The sequence below is a fragment of the Mesoplodon densirostris genome, chromosome 11 (assembly GCF_025265405.1).
Source record: "Mesoplodon densirostris isolate mMesDen1 chromosome 11, mMesDen1 primary haplotype, whole genome shotgun sequence".
In the NCBI taxonomy this organism is placed as follows: Eukaryota; Metazoa; Chordata; class Mammalia; order Artiodactyla; family Ziphiidae; genus Mesoplodon; species Mesoplodon densirostris.
The window spans coordinates 7,565,193-7,583,174 of NC_082671.1; the positions used below are offsets into that span (position 1 = coordinate 7,565,193).

A 17,982-nucleotide genomic window follows, 5' to 3' on the forward strand; every position below is an offset into this window, starting at 1 on the left:
CAGTGACCCACAAGAGACTGTGAGGGCCTTCCAGGCCTGCATGGTACCTGGTACCAAGTCAGTGCCAAATAGAACTGCTGCACCTTCATTGCAAAGGGGCTCAGTGTAGCAGCAAGGCAAACAGTGCCTCTGCATAGCCAGATCTGGGAGAGTGAAGCATGCTTCAAGATCAGATCACGCACTTGGAAATAGAAAATAAACTATCCCCGGAACAAGAAAAGCAGGACTTGGAAGTATAGTGAGTTGGCCTCTGGGTGTGGTGAGCAGAAAAAAATGGCCCCCAAAGATATGTCCACTTCCTAGTTCGCAGAACCTGTGAATATTTTACGGCAAAAGTTGTGATTGAATAAAGGATTGTGAGAGGAAGAGCTTATCCTGGGTTCACTGAGTGAGCCTTAAATGCAACCACATACGTCCTTTTAAGAGAGGGGTAAGGACTTCCCTGGTGGTCCAGAGGTTAAGACTTTGCTTTCCACTGCAGGGGGTGCGGGTTCGATCCCTGGTCAGGGCGCTAAGATCCCACATGCCTCGTGCCCCCAAAAAGCAAGCAAACAAACAAAAACATAAAACAGAAGCAATATTGTAACAAATTCAATGAAGACTTTAAAAATGGTCCACATCAAAAAAAAAAAATCTTTATAAAAAAAGAGAGGGCTTCCCTGGTGGCGCAATGGTTGAGAGTCCGCCTGCAGATGCAAGGGACACGGGTTCGTGCCCCGGTCCGGGAAGATCCCACATGCCACGGAGCAGCTGGGCCCGTGAGCCATGGCCGCTGAGCCTGCGCATCTGGAGCCTGTGCTCAGCAACGGGAGAGGCCACAACAGTGAGAGGCCCGCGTACCACAAAAAAAAAAGAGAGGGGCAGAGGGAGATCAAACAGAGACACACACAGAGCAGGCAATGTGCAGACCAAGGCAGAGATTGAAATGATGCAGCCACAGGTCAAGGATGGCTGGCAGTGGCTGGAAGAGGCAAGGCACAGATTCTCCCCAGAGCCCCTGGAGGAAGTGTAGTCCTGTCATCAACTTGGTTTTGGACTTCTGGCCTTCTAGAATTGTGAGAGAATAAATTTCTGTTGTCTTAAGCCATCAAGCTTGCAGTAATTTGTTGGCAGCTGCAGGAAACTAATACATGGAGAAGCCAAAGGGAAGGGCACTTAAATCTGTGAAGTTTCTACTATGTGCCAGGCATTATGATAGGCATTCTCTGGGTTCTTAGTCACCACGCCACACAGGCTTGCCCACCTTCTAATATACCATCTCAAGGAAGAGGCGGAGAAGAGGCTTTGTGCTATGTGGGGAAAGCCCGAGAGAGAATCAAGACCCCTGGTCTGGTCTCAGTTCTCCTTCGATCGCCCTGTGTGATCTTGGGCTGATCCCATAATCTCCTGAGCCTGATTCCTCATATGTAAAATGATGGGTTAGACTAGAGGACCTCTAGATTCTTTCCTGACCTTTTAGGAAGTGAAACCCTATGGGCTAAATCTGAAATGAGACATAAGGATGTCTGATAGATGGAATTACAGATCATCTCGCTTATAGAAAAATCTCTGACAGCCAGAGTTAAAACCAGCTGGGCAGGCTCCCATGATGTCAGGAAACAGGGTTAACTGTCGAGTCTTTGCCAACCAAAAAAAAAAATAAACCCGCAGTCCTCTGAGAGTGATTTCAAAAATATCACCAGAGCCCTGACTTTTTGCCAACATGCACCACCTTCTCCCTAGTAACATAGGTCCCATTTTTAGTTACTATTTTTTAATTGAAGTATAGTTGATTTGCAATGTTTCAGGTGTACAGCAAAGTGATTCAGTTATACACATGCATATATATTCTTTTTCAGATTCTTTTCCATTACAGGTTATTACAAGATATTGAATATAACCTGTGCTATACTGTAGGTCCTTGTTGTTTATTTTCTATACAGGAGTGTGTATCTGTTAATCCCAAACCATTTTTAGTTTTTTAGATCTTAAAGCCTGGAGAAAAGGACATCTTAGGGCTGAGACTTCCATTTCTGGCAATACAACACATTAGAAAAATCTGAAAACTCTGCCACTGCAAAGGACAAATATCCTGTTGAATCTGTGTTTAACCCCATTTTAAAAAGTAGAGGGAATGACAAGGGACAAAAAAGAAGGAGAAGAAGGAAAGGAGGAAGGGAAGGGAAGAAAGTTTAAAAGCAAGGAAAGAAAGTTTAAGAATAGAACTGGCAAATATGACTTGATGTTCTGACTACAGGGTATTACAGTGGGGGTGGCAATTTTGCCAACTAATGTGCTTGGGTTTTAACAGCTCCTTGGAAATTGATGGAAATGAGTCTTGGGTCTGCATGATGTAGGGAGATGGGCTTAGACCTCTTTGTGAACCTGGCAGTCTTGAAGGACTACCCACTCCGTGAGAAAGCTAACAAGAAAAAAATTCACTCTGAGAAGTAGGAAAATAATAAGGAAGTTTATTTCCTTGGTCTTGACTCTGAATAGGAGGGGAAAAGTCTCCTCTGAGAATTTATAGTGATAGGAAAGCCCTCATTTAGCACTGAGATTCCAATTTATACTTCTTGTGAGATTCAGTAACTCCATATTAAAAATTAGCATAAAACCCTTCTAAAGATGAGCTTACAATCCAAAATTATGCAATATAGACAACAATCTACTTCAAGCAAGACCCAGCAGACATAAAGATAATATGATTCAAGCTCTAGAAACTTCAGATAATAAAGTTTTTGTACAGAGGTTATAAAAGAAATATATTTTAAATTGCTGTTATAAAGAAGAAATCAAAACTTGATAAAAGAACAAGACAATAAGAAAAATAATAGAGTTGAAAAAGTGCCAGATTTACCTTCTAAAATTACAAATATAGTCAATGAAATAGAAAAGAAAAATCAATTGATGGATTAGACATCATCTGTCAATTAGAGTTGAGAGAGAATTAGTGAACTAGAAGATAGATCTAAATAGTGATGTGCTGATAAGCCAGCTCTCTGGGGGGAAAGCAAAGCCCTGATTTACTTGTTTCCATGGTGTAAATACTCCCACCATGGCCAGTTTCAAGCTACCAACATGACATTACTGAAAATGGAGCTGGAAAAGATGCACATGATTGGTTCTCACCAGCCAGCATGACCATACCACTCAAGCAAGAAAGAGGGATAAAGAGATAGAAAAGTGGAAGTATGGTAAAGAGGGAAAATAGAGTGGAATAAAAATATCCAACAGATGTCTAACAGAAGAGAGATAATGACTGAAATTTTCCTATTTCTGATGAAAGGTAGGAATCATCAGATTCATGAGTCACAAAAAGTATCAAGCAAGATAATAAAAATAAAACCCACACATAGAAATAGCACAGTGAAATTTCAGAATACCAAAAGCAATGAGATGACTCATACACAAAGCTAAAAGACACATTATCTGTGAAGAAATGACAATTAGACTGACAACATACTTCTTGACAGCAACAATGGAACAGCATCCTCAAAGCACTGTTAGAAATAACCAATGTCCTAGAATTCTATACCTAGCTAACATATCATATAAGAATGAAGGAGTGTTTGTTTCAGTTATCACTACCAGACTCTGAGTGAGGAACTTCTAAGGGATGTTTTTTTAAAAAATAGAAATTGAACCTACAAAAAATAGTAACATAAAAGGAGAAATTATAAGCAAAGAACCTGTTAAACATGAAGGCATAGCCAAAGAAACACCAATTATGTAAAACTATGATAATAATGCCAAATTTAGTAGTTATTGAAACAAGGTGGGGGGACAGTGAGGGCATTATTCATATAGTAATGGGTAGATGAAGCAGACAAAAGGTAGTAAAAAAAAATAGTAGACTTGAATAACACAATTAACAAATGTAGTTCAACAAAAAGATACAGAATCTGGCACCAATCCGGAAACATTCTTACAAGCCTCTTAGATAGCCTCATCCACCAGAAGGCAGACAGCAGAAGCAAGAAGAACTACAATCCTGCAGCCTGTGGAATGAAAACCACATTCACAGAAAGATAGACAAAATGAAAAGGCAGAGGGCTATGTACCAGATGAAGGAACAAGATAAAACCCCAGAAAAACAACTAAATGAGGTGGAGATAGGCAACCTTCCAGAAAAAGAACTCAGAATAATGATAGTGAAGATGATCCAGGATCTCGGAAAAAGAATGGAGGCAAAGACTGAGAAGATGCAAGAAATGTTTAACAAAGACCTAGAAGAATTAAAGAACAAACACCTAGAAGAATTAAAGAACAAACAAACAGAGATGAACAATACCATAACTGAAATGAAAAATACACTAGAAGGAATCAATAGCAGAATAACTGAGGCAGAAGAACAGATAAGTGACCTGGAAGACAGAATGGTGGCATTCTTTGCTGTGGAACAGAATAAAAAAAAAAAAAGAATGAAAAGACATGAAGACAGCCTAAGAGACCTCTGGGACAACATTAAACACACCAACATTCACATTATAGGGGTCCCAGAAGAAGAAGAGAGAGAGAAAGGACCCAAGAAATATTTGGAGAGATTATAGTCAAAAACTTCCCTAACATGGAAAAGGAAATAGCCACCCAAGTCCAGGAAGCACAGAGTCCCGGGCAGGATAAACCCAAGGAGAAACACGCTGAGACACATAGTAATCAAATGGACAAAAATTAAAGACAAAGAAAAATTATTAAAAGCAGAAAGGGAAAAACAACAAATAACATACAAGGGAACTTCCATAAGGTTAACAGCTCATTTCTCAGCAGAAACTCTGCAAGCCAGAAGGAAGTGGCAAGATATATTTAAAGTGATGAAAGGGAAGAACCTACAACCGAGATTACTCTACCCAGCAAGGATCTCATTCAGATTCGACAGAGAAATCAAAAGCTTTACAGACAAGCAAAAGCTAAGAGAATTCAGCACCACCAAACCGGCTCTACAACAAATGCTAAAGGAACTTCTCTAAGTGGGAAACACAAGAGAAGAAAAGGACCTACAAAAACAAACCCCAAACAATTAAGATAATGGTAATAGGAACACACATATTGATAATTACCTTAAATGTGAATGGATTAAATGCTCCAACCAAAAGACACAGGCTCACTGAATGGATACAAAAACAAGGCCCATATATATGCTGTCTACAGGAGACCCACTTCAGTCCTAGGGACACATACAGACTGAAAATGAGGGCATGGAAAAAGATATTCTATGCAAATGGAAATCAAAAGAAAGCTGGAGTAGCAATGCTCATATCAGATAAAATAGACTTTAAAATAAAGAAGCAATTTGCATTCTGAGATAATATTTTTCTTGTCTTATATTTCAATTTATTTTCTTCTTTTTCTTCAGATGTAAAATATATCCAACACTTAATTCCAAAAGCAAATGTATTTATGACATTGTTGTCCAGCCCAGGTTTTTACACCCATACAACCAATGTGATAGGACCATAATTCATTATCTTTTTACCACTGAAAACTGTTTTGTATTTGTAATGACAGAGAAATGGCTTTATAATGCTGATACTGGTGGCAAAGAACTAAGAGTTGGCTACTTCAATTACCAGTAATCTTAGCTGGATGAGGCCCTGCTTCACACATTTGGCCAAAAATCTTGCAACCCATCTGAGGTAGAAACAGAGGTGCACTACCCAGATCCCTTTCACGCAGGACTTGATTTGCTCTTCAGAGTCTGTCTCAGCTACAGAGAACTACCTCCTGATGTCATACCCTTCTAGAGGCAGTCCATATGCAGTGAGCGAATGGGGCCCAGACATCTTAGCCTGGTATGGAACATTCTGAGGGTCAGTCCTTGCTCTAGAGCTCTCCCTCTACTCAGCTCTCCTTCCTCTCCTTCCTTTTGATATTGATCTCTAACAAACATCTTGTACCGTAGATCCCACTGAGAGTAAATAAATAAATAAATAAGAAAACCTTCTGTTGGAGCATACATAGAACAATTACAAAAGATCATGGCCACAGATAAATCTCCCCAAATTTCTAATTTAAATCAGAAATCAATTTAGTTGCAAAAGATAGCTTTTAAAATTCTGAACATGTAAACATTTAAGCACATTTAATAGGTTGAGATAAAACTCAAAATGGAAATAGAAAATTCATAGAACTCAATGAAAATGAAAATATGTACCTATCAAAGTTGGTGTGATACAGCTAAGGCAGTATTTAAGGAAAGTTGATAGCCTCAAATGTACATATTGAACAATAAAAAGTTTAAGAAATCAGGGCTGGAGAAGACAGAAACAAATGATTTTACTATTTTCCAGTCCAATGAAAGGAATAATCAACTGTTTCTCTACACACTTACCCCTTAACCGTAAAAAAGAAGGAGAACTTATACACAAATATTCAGCTTTTGCAAAAGAACATCCCTACTTAAATGTTTATGTAATTGAAATTATCAGAAGAAGAAAGAAGATTAGCAGTGGTTTTCGCATTGTCTCTTACTTCCTGTTGCTTGTGAACATACACATGCACGCACACCCACATAAACTAGCCTTTTTGGACAGTGTAGAGGACACCCTTTTTTTTTTGGCCACACTGCGTGGCTTGCAGGATCTTAGTTCCCCAACGATCGAACCCAGGCCCCCTGCCGTGGAAGCATGTTGTCCTAACCACTGGACCACCAGGGAAGTCCCAGGACCACCCTTTATAGATTTCATCCTCAAATTTCCAACACAGTGGCTCAGGAGGATCTGTTCAAACCATCCAGCATGTATCAACCATCTGCCATGTGGGGAATTCAAACCATCCAGCATTTATCAACCATCTGCCATGTGGGGAATTCGTCGGGTCTGAGGAGCCCCCAAGATCTGGTTTGACGGGGGGTCTAGGCAGCGAAGTAGAACGCTAAGAGATAAGGTTGGCGGGATAAGTTGAGCTGAGGACTTGGGGAGGCTGGAACGCCAGGGGAAGAGTCATAGTGAAGACTGGTGAGCAGAACAGCACAGCCATGCGTTCGGGAAACGGCGTGCCAGAAAAGCCTACCTTCTTGAGTCTGGAAGTCATCTTCAGCAAAGATGTTAAAGTTGCCACACAGCCCACAGGTCTTGTTGAAGTGTCTGTCTGACAGCAGGACTTGAAAGTTGCCGCTGCCATCAAGCCTGGCCACAAAGCCGTAGGCCTCGCTGGACAGCTTGTAGTACCCAGCCTCAGTTTCTAGGTACAGCCCTTTGGAGGCATAGGGCATGGAGACCCTGGAGGGACAGGAGGAACTCAGGAAGTGGCCTTCTCGTCCATTTTCCAGATGTCCCTCCACCCTTCAACCCGACCATGCTGCAGGGTTCAGACCAATGGGCAGAGGCTGTGTGCCTAGTCCAAGCGTTGGGACACCCCACTCTTGCACACCCTGCTCACTTCCTCTGGGCACATCTACTTCCTCTCTCTGGGCCCTGCTGCTTCATCCGAAAGACGATGGGGGAGTACAGGGGAATTATCAGGGCCCCTTCTAATTTGAACTTTCTGGGCTCCGACTTACCTCTGGTCCCCCTGCAGCACAGTACCATTGACAAACACGTGGATATCGAAAAATTCCCCAAGATACACGGAGAGGCTCACTCTCTTGCCATCTTGGAAGTCCCCTGAAAGAGAAAAGAATTATTTAAACTGGGTAGCAATTATTACCCAAAAAAAGTGAATACATTTATTTATAATCATCATCTCTATAATCTTATCTCAGTGGAAAACTCCCCCCAAAGATTTAACAAATGGGCAACAAAAATTTCCCTAAAAATCTCATTGGTGCACTCATCTTTCCATTCATCTAAAAATATTTATTGAGTGCCTCTTGATACATAGCCCTCTAGTAGTCTCTTATATTTCTCAAAAGAGAAATGTAAAATTCTGACCCCTTCCTTCTGGGAGTTTACAATCGAAGTATAAAGATAAAATAAGCATGAGTCGAATGCTTTCTAAGGCAGTGAATCAAAGCCACAATGTGGTTATTGGGGACAGGAACTCTGGGATGTGTTATTTAAAATGTTCTCTTAGAAAGGGAACCCTCCTACACTGGTGGTGGGAATGCAAAGTGGTTCAGCCACTGTGGAAAACAGTACGAGGTTCCTCAATAAACTAAAAATAGAGTTGCCATATGATCCAGTGATCCCACTCCTGAGCATATAACCAGACGAAACTATAATTCAAAAAGATACATGCACCCGTGTGTTCATTACGGCACTATTCACAATAGCCAAGATATGGAAGCAACCTAAATGTCCATCAACAGATGAATGGTATATATATGCATATATATATACACACAATGAAATACAACTCAGCCATAAAAAAGAGCAAAATCATGCCATTTGCAGAAACATGGATGGACCTAGAGATTATCCTACTAAGCAAAGTAAGAAAGAGAGACAAAATACCATATGATATCACTTACACGTGGCATCTAAAATATGACACAAATGAGCCTATCTACGAAACAGAAACAGACTCACAGACATAGAGAACAGACTTGTGGTTGCCTGGGGGAGGGAGGGAAGGAAGGATTAGAAGTTTCGGATTAGCAGATGCAAACTGGTATATATAGAATGGATAAACAGCAAGGTCCTACTATAGAGCACAGGGAACCATATTCAATATCCTATAATAAACCGTAATGGAAAAGAATATGAAAAGGAATACATATACATCTATAACTGAGTCAATTGGCTATACAGCAGAAGTTAACACAACATTGTAAATCAACTATACTTTGGTAAAACTTCAAAAACAATAAATAAAATGGAGATTCGTGCGTCTCTCTTCACTGTACTGAATTTGCTTCTCTGGGAGAGGTTTAGAGATACCACAGGTAAAATGCCTCACTCCAGGGCTTCCCTGGTGGCGCAGTGGTTGGGAGTCCGCCTGCCGATGCAGGAGACACGGGTTCGTGCCCCGGTCCGGGAAGATCCCACATGCCGTGGAGCAGCTGGGCCTGTGAGCCATGGCCGCTGAGCCTGCACGTCCAGAGCCTGTGCTCCGCAACGGGAGAGGCCACAGCAGTGAGAAGCCTGCGTACCGCAAAAAAAAAAAAAAAAAATGCCTCACTCCATGTGGCGAACTTACTAAGGACACAGATGTTGCCATTAGAGATGTCTGAATAGCCAAACACGTGATCAAATGGTCTCTGACGTTGCCATTGTGAAGGGCAAATGCAGAGGCAAGGGTGACGGCGGTTGACATGAAAGCGGGAAAACAGGAAGAGACATTTTTGCAGCTTAATGAAGACCTAACAACCCCACTGCTTGTCCGGAGAACAGGCTCCTGTGCTGGGCTATTGGTTTTCAAAGATAACTGAGGGGCCACAGGAGATGAAGGATCCAGAAGGAACAGTGTGGTCTGCGTCTCAAGCCTTTGAGACTGAGAAGTTGATGGAAATAGGGAAGATGAGGGCAGCCGGTGAAGACAGAGATGGAAGATGCTGGAGAAACAGGGGTCAAAGTTGGGGGTGCCACGCCTTCATGCTCCTGTAGAAATGGGACGGGGACCCAGGTGGAAAGGTTAAGCTTGGAAATGAGGACATGTGCCTGCTCCTGGAAGGGTCAGGGGACTGTAGTTCCAGCTCCTCAGCAAAAGAGAAGGCAAGGGGTGGTGCAGTGGTTGAGAATCCGTCTGCCAAGGCAGGGGACACGGGTTCGAACCCTGGTCCGGGAGGATCCCACATGCCGCGGAGCAACTAAGCCCGTGCTCCACAACTACTGAGAATGCACTCTAGAGCCCACGAGCCACAACTACTGAGCCTGTGTGCCACAACTACTGAGGCCCATGCACCTAGAGCCTGTGCTCCGCAACAAGAGAAGCCACCGCAATGAGAAGCCCGCGCACCGCAACGAAGAGTAGCCCCTGCTTGCCGCAACTAGAGAAAGCCCGCGCGCAGCAATGAAGACCCAACACAGCCAAAAATAAATTTAATAAATTAAAAAAAGAGAGAGAGAAGGCAAGAATGTCCATGGAACCAAGTGCAGGAGGCTTGGAAGGTCTGTCGACGTGACGTGCAGCTGCCACGGCTGGGGCCACTGAAAAAGCGAGCTGAGAAGGGTGGTCTCAGGACAGCCCAGCAGAGGTCTGGAAGGAGGCGTCCTCCAACCAGGGCTTGTACTGGACCCAGGCTGCTGGAGGACAGAGACACCTGGTACACACACACACACACACACACACACACACACACACACACACACACACAGAACCAACCAGAATGAGCCAGAAAATAGACTTGTTTCTGGTAAGATTTCAGTGAGGGCCGTGGCATGTAACTAACAAGCCCATTCTAAGAATAGAGTCTTGAATGATATACTGTTAGCCGCTCAGGGGCCACCAGGAAAGGCCCACAGACCACCCACAGCCCACAAGCCACAATCTGCCGGGCCCCAGACCAACGCTGGCAGGGGTTAAAGGAGATGCCAACCATGGGGAAGGGTTTTGTCCTGTCCCACTGAGGAGTCTTGTCCAAACTGCATTTTCACTTCCAACAGTTTGTGTAGCAAGCAAGTCTTTCAAAAGTTGAACAGACTTTCTGACAGCAAGAAATTAGCCGAAGAAAAACAAAAATAAGTGATAGGACAAATAAACTCAAATGTTAATGGCAGAGTCTGAGTGGTGGGTATAGGGGTGTTCATTGTCCTATTCTTTCAACTCTTCCGTATGTTTGAAATTTTCCATAATAAAATGCTGCAAAGCGCAAACAAGTGGGAGAGCCCGGCAACAGCCTTCAGTTTGCGGTCCCTCCCAGGAGCCTTCCCGGCCCCTTGACATTCACAGTGGGCCAAAGACTGAATCCCTTCCCGGCCTCTGCCGGGGCTGAGCCTGACCACCACACCCCAGCCTGGAGGGAGCCCCATTCACCACCTGCCTGCTGGCAGAGGTACAATGAGCACAAGAGGTTGGGGTCTCCTCCCGGCCACAGAACCCCCCTCCTCCTCACCAGTACAATTCCTATCCATCCCCAGTCTCAAGAGGGCTGGAGGGTTCTGCACCTGCTTCACTAGGTAACTCAGCCAGTACATCACCTTGAGCTAGAGGCATCTCCCTCCTGGGAACAGGAGAGGAACCCTGGGCACCTCTCCTCAAAGATGCTCCCTCCCCATCGTGGGGATTCAGAAGGGTGCCTGAGAGAGCTAGGCAGCCAGCCAGGGGAGGGGCAGGAGGTGGGGGGGTGGTGTTTGCTGGAGAGTGGGTGGGGAACACTGCCTGCAATCAGGCAGCTTGGCGTGAGCCACCATCCTGAAGCTGCTTTCAAGGCTTTCAAGGATGTAAGATCACCTCAACAGTCACTTGTTCCATGGGAAGCAGGGCTGAACAGGTGCCGTGGGGAAGGCAAGAGGTCACTGCCACAATGAAGGAAGGGCCTGAAGGCTGGGCCAGCCAAGACTCCAGCAGGAAGTCAATCAAAAGGGCACCAGGAGAACGTGACAGAGCCCCGAGCCTCCCACGGTTGGGGTGCATGGGAGCTCCCATCTTTTCCAGGTAAAAAGTGATACAGCCTGACTCCACAGCCCGTGGGACCTGGGTCCACCAGGCAGCTGACACTCGGTGTCACCTGCCCATCGTCACACAGCTGGTGAGTGATGACGGGACTGGGACTCGGACCGGGGGCTGGTTTAAGCATTTGAAGGGTGGGCTCTGCGTGGCCCCAGGGGCGATGGCATCTGGAAGCTGAGGAGCCTGCCAGGGGCACCCAGAGCCCAGCACTGCGTACGGCAGCGGCCCGTTGGTGGAGGTGGGGGTAGAGGTGCTGGGATTGGGACCCTCGGTGAGGACAGACCTGCAGGACCCTGCGGAATTCCACACCCAAGGCAGGGGCAGCACGGGGAGGTTTGGAAGGAGACTTCAGAAAAGCAAACCGTGGCAGCATGAAGGAGCTTGGAGGCCATCTAAACAAGTGGCTTTGAAACGTTTTTGCTCACATATATCCAGACAAAACTATCATTCAGAAAGATACATGCACCCCTATATTCATACCAGCACTATTCACAATAGCCAAGACATGGAAGCAACCTAAATGTCCACCGACAGATGGAGGGATAAAGAATATGTGGCACATATATATAATGGAATATTACTCAGCCATCAAAAAAGAATAAAATAATGCCATGTGCAGCAACATGGATGGACCTAGAGATTATCCTACTAAGCGAAGTAAGTCAGAAAGAGAAAGACAAATACCATACGATATCGCTTATACGTGGAATCTAAAATACAACACAAATGAACCTACCTAAGAAATAGAAACAGACTCCCAGAAATAGAGAACAGACTTGTGGTGGCCGAGGTCGGGGGAGGGAAAGATTGGGAGTTTGGGGTTAGTAGATGCAAACTATTAAATAGAGAGTGGCTAAACAACAAGGTCCTATACTGTAGAGCACACGGAACTATATGCAATGCACTGTGATGAACTAAAATGGAAAAGAATATATAACAGTCACTTTGCTGAACAGCAGTAATTAACACAACACTGTAATTTAACTATACTTCAATAAAAAATAAAATTTTAAAAAAGAACATTTTTGCCCAGCAAGATATTTCTTTGGGCCAGATACTTCTTTGTTGTGGTGGCCACTCTGTGCACATAGGATAATTAGCAGTACCCCTGGCTTCTACCTATCAGATGACACTAGCCTCCACCCCACCCCCCAAGTTGTGACCATCTAAAATGTCTCTAGACACAACCAAATGTCCTCTGGAGGAAAAAAAATCACCCTGGTTGAGAACTATTGGTTTACACCGCTAACACAGGCAGAGCCCACATCAGGGCCACTCCTGTGATTCTGATGCAGGTGATCATCGTCCAAAAGCTGCACAACGGCGATCTGGTGTGACCTGGCCACATACTGACGGGGAGGCAGAGGCTCATGCTGGGGAGTTCACGCAGAACCTTGCCGGTTGTCCGTGGCTCTCTCGGGGCTGCTTAGGGAGCCACATCCCGCAGGGTGGCTCAGGGGCCACCAGAACTCCCGAGGTCCCTCCCAGGTCCCCGTGCTGGCCGGCTAGGAGCCTGGACCTGGGACCCTGGATGGAGCCTGCCGGACCGGGAGCCAACATCAGGGCAAGGGGCCTCGCCTTGGCACCAGGTGGCCCTTGATGCTCGGACACAAACACTTTACCCAGGATGTGAACAAGGTTCACAGGAGAGGAACGGGAATTTGCGATTTAGAAGCGAGGAAACAGGATGTCATAGAGAACAATAGAGCAGAGCCGTGTGGGAGGGCACAGCCGGGCCTGCAGGATGGAACGGCAGCGCCCAGCGGTGCTGGGCCCCTTGGCACCTCCGGCCCCCGGAGCAGCGGTGCTGGCCCACCCCGCCGGGCTCAGCTCCTCAGATTATCCCTCTCCTGCCAATACCCCACCCCCACCCCTAAAAACAGAAGCAGCAGCCACCCATGCTCTCTGATGTTAGCAGCTGATTTTGGGTGGGAATTAAACCGATCTACATTGAAATGGGATTGATCTACAGCCTGACTTAGGCCAACTACCTGCCAGAAAACTGACACTTGACAAGAGCAAATTGTTGTAAGAAAAGGAGGACGCTGAGGGGGTGTCCCACGGAGATGCTCTGACCTAGAGAGCCCTCCATTCCTCCTTGGCCCCCGAAACCCAGAGAAGGATGGCCAGAGAGGCCGGACTTCTGACACCGACCCACATGGATGTGAGGAACAGGGGTCAGCGTTACCCTGACTTTGATAGACATGCCCCCAAGTGCCCACGGTACATCTGCGACAACGTGGATGGACCTTGGAGGCGTTGTGCTAAGTGAAATAAGACAAAGAGAGACAAATACTGTACGATCTCACATGTGGACTCTTAAAAAGCAAGCAGAACAAATGCACTGTGACTTTTAAGATGGAGGAATACACTGAAATAAACATTGGGACCACCTGAGGAGGAAGGACCTGGGGCCTTCAGCTCCCCAGGGAAGGTGAGGGGATGCCTTTTCTCTCCATTGCTGCTCTGAAGCAAGACGGGTCCCCAGAGTTCAGAGTTCAGGATGACTTCCTCAATTCATCATGCCCTAGGGATGTCTCTGTTCCTTTTCATCACCCGCCTGGTTACCACGGCCAAGGCCACCCTGCATCCCGCTTCTCTCCCTTTCAGAAGCATCTTGGCAAAGAACCAGCTTCTGCTGAGGCTCTACGCTAGCCCCTCGTTGCCTGCTGAATCAAGAAACAAACTCCCCCATCAGACAGCAAGACCTGGCCCCATCAGCCTGCCCGCATGACCCAGTCTTGCACTCCACTATTCCCCAGGCCTGTGCTTCTCGAACTTGGGGCCCCAAACCAGCAGCAGCAGCTGGGAACTTGTTAAGAATGAACATTTCAGGCCCCACTACAGACTCACTGACTTAGAAACCTTGGGTGAGGTGGGAGGGATGGGGGACCCCAGCAATCTGTTTTAACCAGCCTCCAGGTGAGCCTCATGCACGCTGGAAATAGGGAACCACGGCTCCCAGCACAAGGACCTCCCCACTAGGCTGCACGGCCCCAACAGTAACACCGCAAGAGCCCTATAGCCTGCATCTCATGTGAGGGTCTGGGTGTTGACCAAGATGCTCTCCTTGACCAATTCTCCGTAACCAAACCTGAGTCAGGCTCCTCTGAGCCCTCTCCTCGGTTAGGTGCCCCCATGGACTCTGTCCTTGGCCTGCTTAGTCCAGTTTTAGCAAGAATCCTGCTGGGTCAGTTTAGCGAAAATCCCCTACCCTCAGTATCTGATCATATTCCTTGTAACCCACCCTGGACATCGTATCACCCTGGCCTCCCTTCAGCTAGAATCCTGTCAAGTTGGTTTAGCCAGAATGCCCCCTGACCCCAGATGTTTCCTCTTAGTCGTTTTCCACCAGCAACCCACACTCGGCTCCCTGACTATAAATCCCCACTCGTCTGTGTTATATTTGGAGTGGAGCCCATCTCTTTCCTCTACTGCAAAACCTCCATTGCACTGGTCCCTCCTGAGTAAAGTTTTCCTCACTCTCCTTATAACTATTGCCACGAAAAATGTTGCTGTAACAGTGTAGGTCTGTCCGTTGCCATCTCCCCCTCCACACGCCCGCCCAGCCAAGGCTACGGACTCAGCCTTTGCTGGGTTTTGCTGCATCCCTCACTCATGCACCACACACATCTCGTTAACTGTTCACCAAACCACAGTGTTCCATCACTGCCTCCAGCCCCACTCCCAGCCTTGGAAAGTGCCCTCTCTCCTTAACACAGAAGAAAGGCCCTTCGTCCTGACAAGCCCAGGATCAAAGCTCTTCCTTTATTATCCGTCAGCCCTTGGGAGGATCGTGCAACCGCCTTGGGCTTCAGTTCTTCATGTGTGAAGGGGGGTGACGGTACCTGCCCCTACATCGCAGAGCTGCTGCACGGGGGCAGAGATAACACGGGCATGATACCAGCACTTTGCCAGGAACACAGTGGGTGCTCAACATCAGCTGATACTCTGAATTCCAGCAAGAGCATGCAACCTTCCTTCCCTTTTCTACAGGCTTTTGCTACTAAAAACCACCTTCTGGGTCATCAATTCTCTCGATGCTTCAGGGCTTCCAGAGCATTGCCTGGACCCGGAGCAACAGACTCAACCACTGGAGAAGCACGAAGACTCTCTCCATCCACCAGGCTCCCACCGGTAGAGGCCCAGGGAGAAGCCGGGGGAATCCCCACGTCGTGGAGAGGCCGTTCCCCACCATGCTCTCCGCTCAGGCACTGTCCTAAGAGTAGGAAATCCCAACCCGCAATCCCCAAGGCCCTCACCTGCCAGGGCTGAGCTATGCTGTCTCCACTCCCCACCCGCCTCTGAGTTCCTCCCCTCAGGGCCCGGACTCACCTATGAGAGAGAAGGAGTGTGTCTGGCAGTCCCCCGCCAGGAGATAACTACAGCTTCCCTCAAAGCTGTACATGCTCTCATCAAAGGTGTTGATGGAGTCACCTCCGAAGAGGCTGCATCGGGCCATCGACGACCTGCCAAGAGTGCCTTCTCCACAAAGGGCCCCTGGAGGGAAAGGCCACACGTGAGCACAGCTGGCACCACCAGCCCAAACCACTGCAGCCTGGTAGAAACGAGGCTGCGTCTGTTAGAAATTAGGCTCCGGGGAAGAACTTGCCATCCTCAGTGACAATAAAGCTGTTGCTTTCAGCACCAAAATATGACCCAGGACTCAGCAATAATGGAGGAACTGTTTTTCAGGAAACCTATTCATTTTAATGACACATATTCACTGATTTTTAAATGTACTGAGTGCTCATTAGAGAGAATTTGGAGACTATGGAAGAATAACAAAAAGAAATTAAAATCATCTGTAACCAACACTCAGCAATAACTAGAGTTAACGTTTTAGCGTTTATCTTTTATTTCTATTTTACTGTGTATATACAGATTTTTTGCAAATTTGTCAGCATGCTGAGCAAACTGTTTATCACCTGTTTATTTCTCAATATATTGTAAAGAATTTACCATGCCGTACTTCCAAAACATTTTTGGTGGCTGCATTATCTTTTGCATCTAAATGGATTTGGTATAGGTTCTAGCATTTTCCAGTTTTCTGATATGTACATAGATTGTAATGAGCATCCTTCTACATTCATCTACGGGTATATCTTGAATATATTGAATTCTAAACAGATCAACCTGTGTGCCTGACACATAGAATCTGTGAAGTATTGACTCCTGCAGGGTCATACGCTATCTCCTGCCACTCTCACACTGTGTGTATGTGTGTGTGTATGTGTGTGCTGGCAGGTGGAAACCACAGCTGTCCATCTCTAAGTTTTCTGGATCCCCTGGCACAGAACACACCTAGTAGGAAGATGCAGAGGGTATGACGAATGTACATTCTGCCCCAGACGAACCTGTGAGCAGCACTCCACTATTCCCCAGGCCTGTGCTTCTCAAACTTGGGGCCCTGGATGCTGCTGGCCTAGTCATCTAAAAGGAGACTCAGGATCAGAAAAGGGTCCCCCTTGCCTTGCACAGACTCAGCCTCTCAGTGAGGGAAGCAGGGCAGTGCTGTACAGTGAAGGAGAGCTGGCCTCGGATTTGGGTTCTGTGTGACTTTGGAGCAGTCATTTCAGTCTCTTCATCGGTACTATCAGATGTACACCTGTACAGCTAGATGAGCTCCACAATCCATTCCAAAGCTAATAATCTGCCCAAGTCTTGGATTCCTTCCTCCCCATCCTCCATCCCCAGCATACAGGACTGTTCTGTGTGGCCCTGGTGCTTCTTAGTTCCCTAACTGGAGAAGACATTTACAGGCACCGGGTCCTTGAGAAACACAAGTCCAGGGCAGTGGGCTCCGCAGAACCTTCATAAGAGGAATTAACCAGGGAGCCAGTGACTCCGGCAGCCCCGGCATGAGGCGAACGTGGGGCTGGGCACACAGGTGGGCTCCAGACACACCTGCTGGTCCCTGGCAGGGAGGGTTCCCAATGGCCCTGAGGCAGCAGTGAAGAGTGGCAGCCCCTGTGCACCTACCTGGCAAGGTGAGGGCCAGAGCAAGCAGCAACCTCGTGAGCCTGGCAGGGATCATCTGCGGAGAAGCAGGAGAGTTGAGCTCGCGATCACTGGCCACACAGGTGGCTGCTGCTATGTACTCCTGGCCATGCATGAAGTAGGGAGAATTTTTTTCAAGCAAGAGAAGAGAATCACTCGCATTTGCCCCTTAAACATGGACTGCTGGTCCCCAAGAAAGCCTGTGGCCAGGCCCAAGAGTAACAATCACTGTGATCCAGGACCCCGGGGCATCCTTCCGCAAACAGCGGTCCCTGCTGCACACAGAGAGGAAAGCCCTGCCTTGGCCTCCACACGCCCCCAGGTGTCATCCCCTGAGCTCCCGCGGCCGCTCAGAGCCGGGGGCACCTCATTCCCTCCTGCTCTGCATCCCTTCACGCTCGGCAGCAAACTGGGGAGTAGGAACTGTCTTGCTTCTGCTCCTACCACGGGCACCAGGCTTTGAGAACACTCAGGAGCCAGGCTTTCTGGTCAATCACCCACAATGTACACCAA

At 46.8% G+C, this 17,982-nt stretch overlaps 1 protein-coding gene across 1 annotated transcript in view; it reads right to left on the bottom strand.

Annotated features, from left to right (window-relative positions):
• The window catches only part of VWF (von Willebrand factor), a 133,454-nt gene extending 115,948 nt beyond the window's left edge, over nucleotides 1-17,506 (bottom strand). Inside the window, exons 1-4 of the mRNA XM_060111711.1 lie at nucleotides 17,452-17,506; nucleotides 15,805-15,969; nucleotides 7,481-7,583; nucleotides 6,991-7,199 (exon numbers count right to left, since the gene is read on the bottom strand). Of these exons, the coding sequence (XP_059967694.1) occupies nucleotides 6,991-7,199; nucleotides 7,481-7,583; nucleotides 15,805-15,969; nucleotides 17,452-17,506 (532 nt within the window). The remainder of the gene's footprint in view (nucleotides 1-6,990; nucleotides 7,200-7,480; nucleotides 7,584-15,804; nucleotides 15,970-17,451) is intronic.
• Nucleotides 17,507-17,982: the final 476 nt, after the last annotated feature.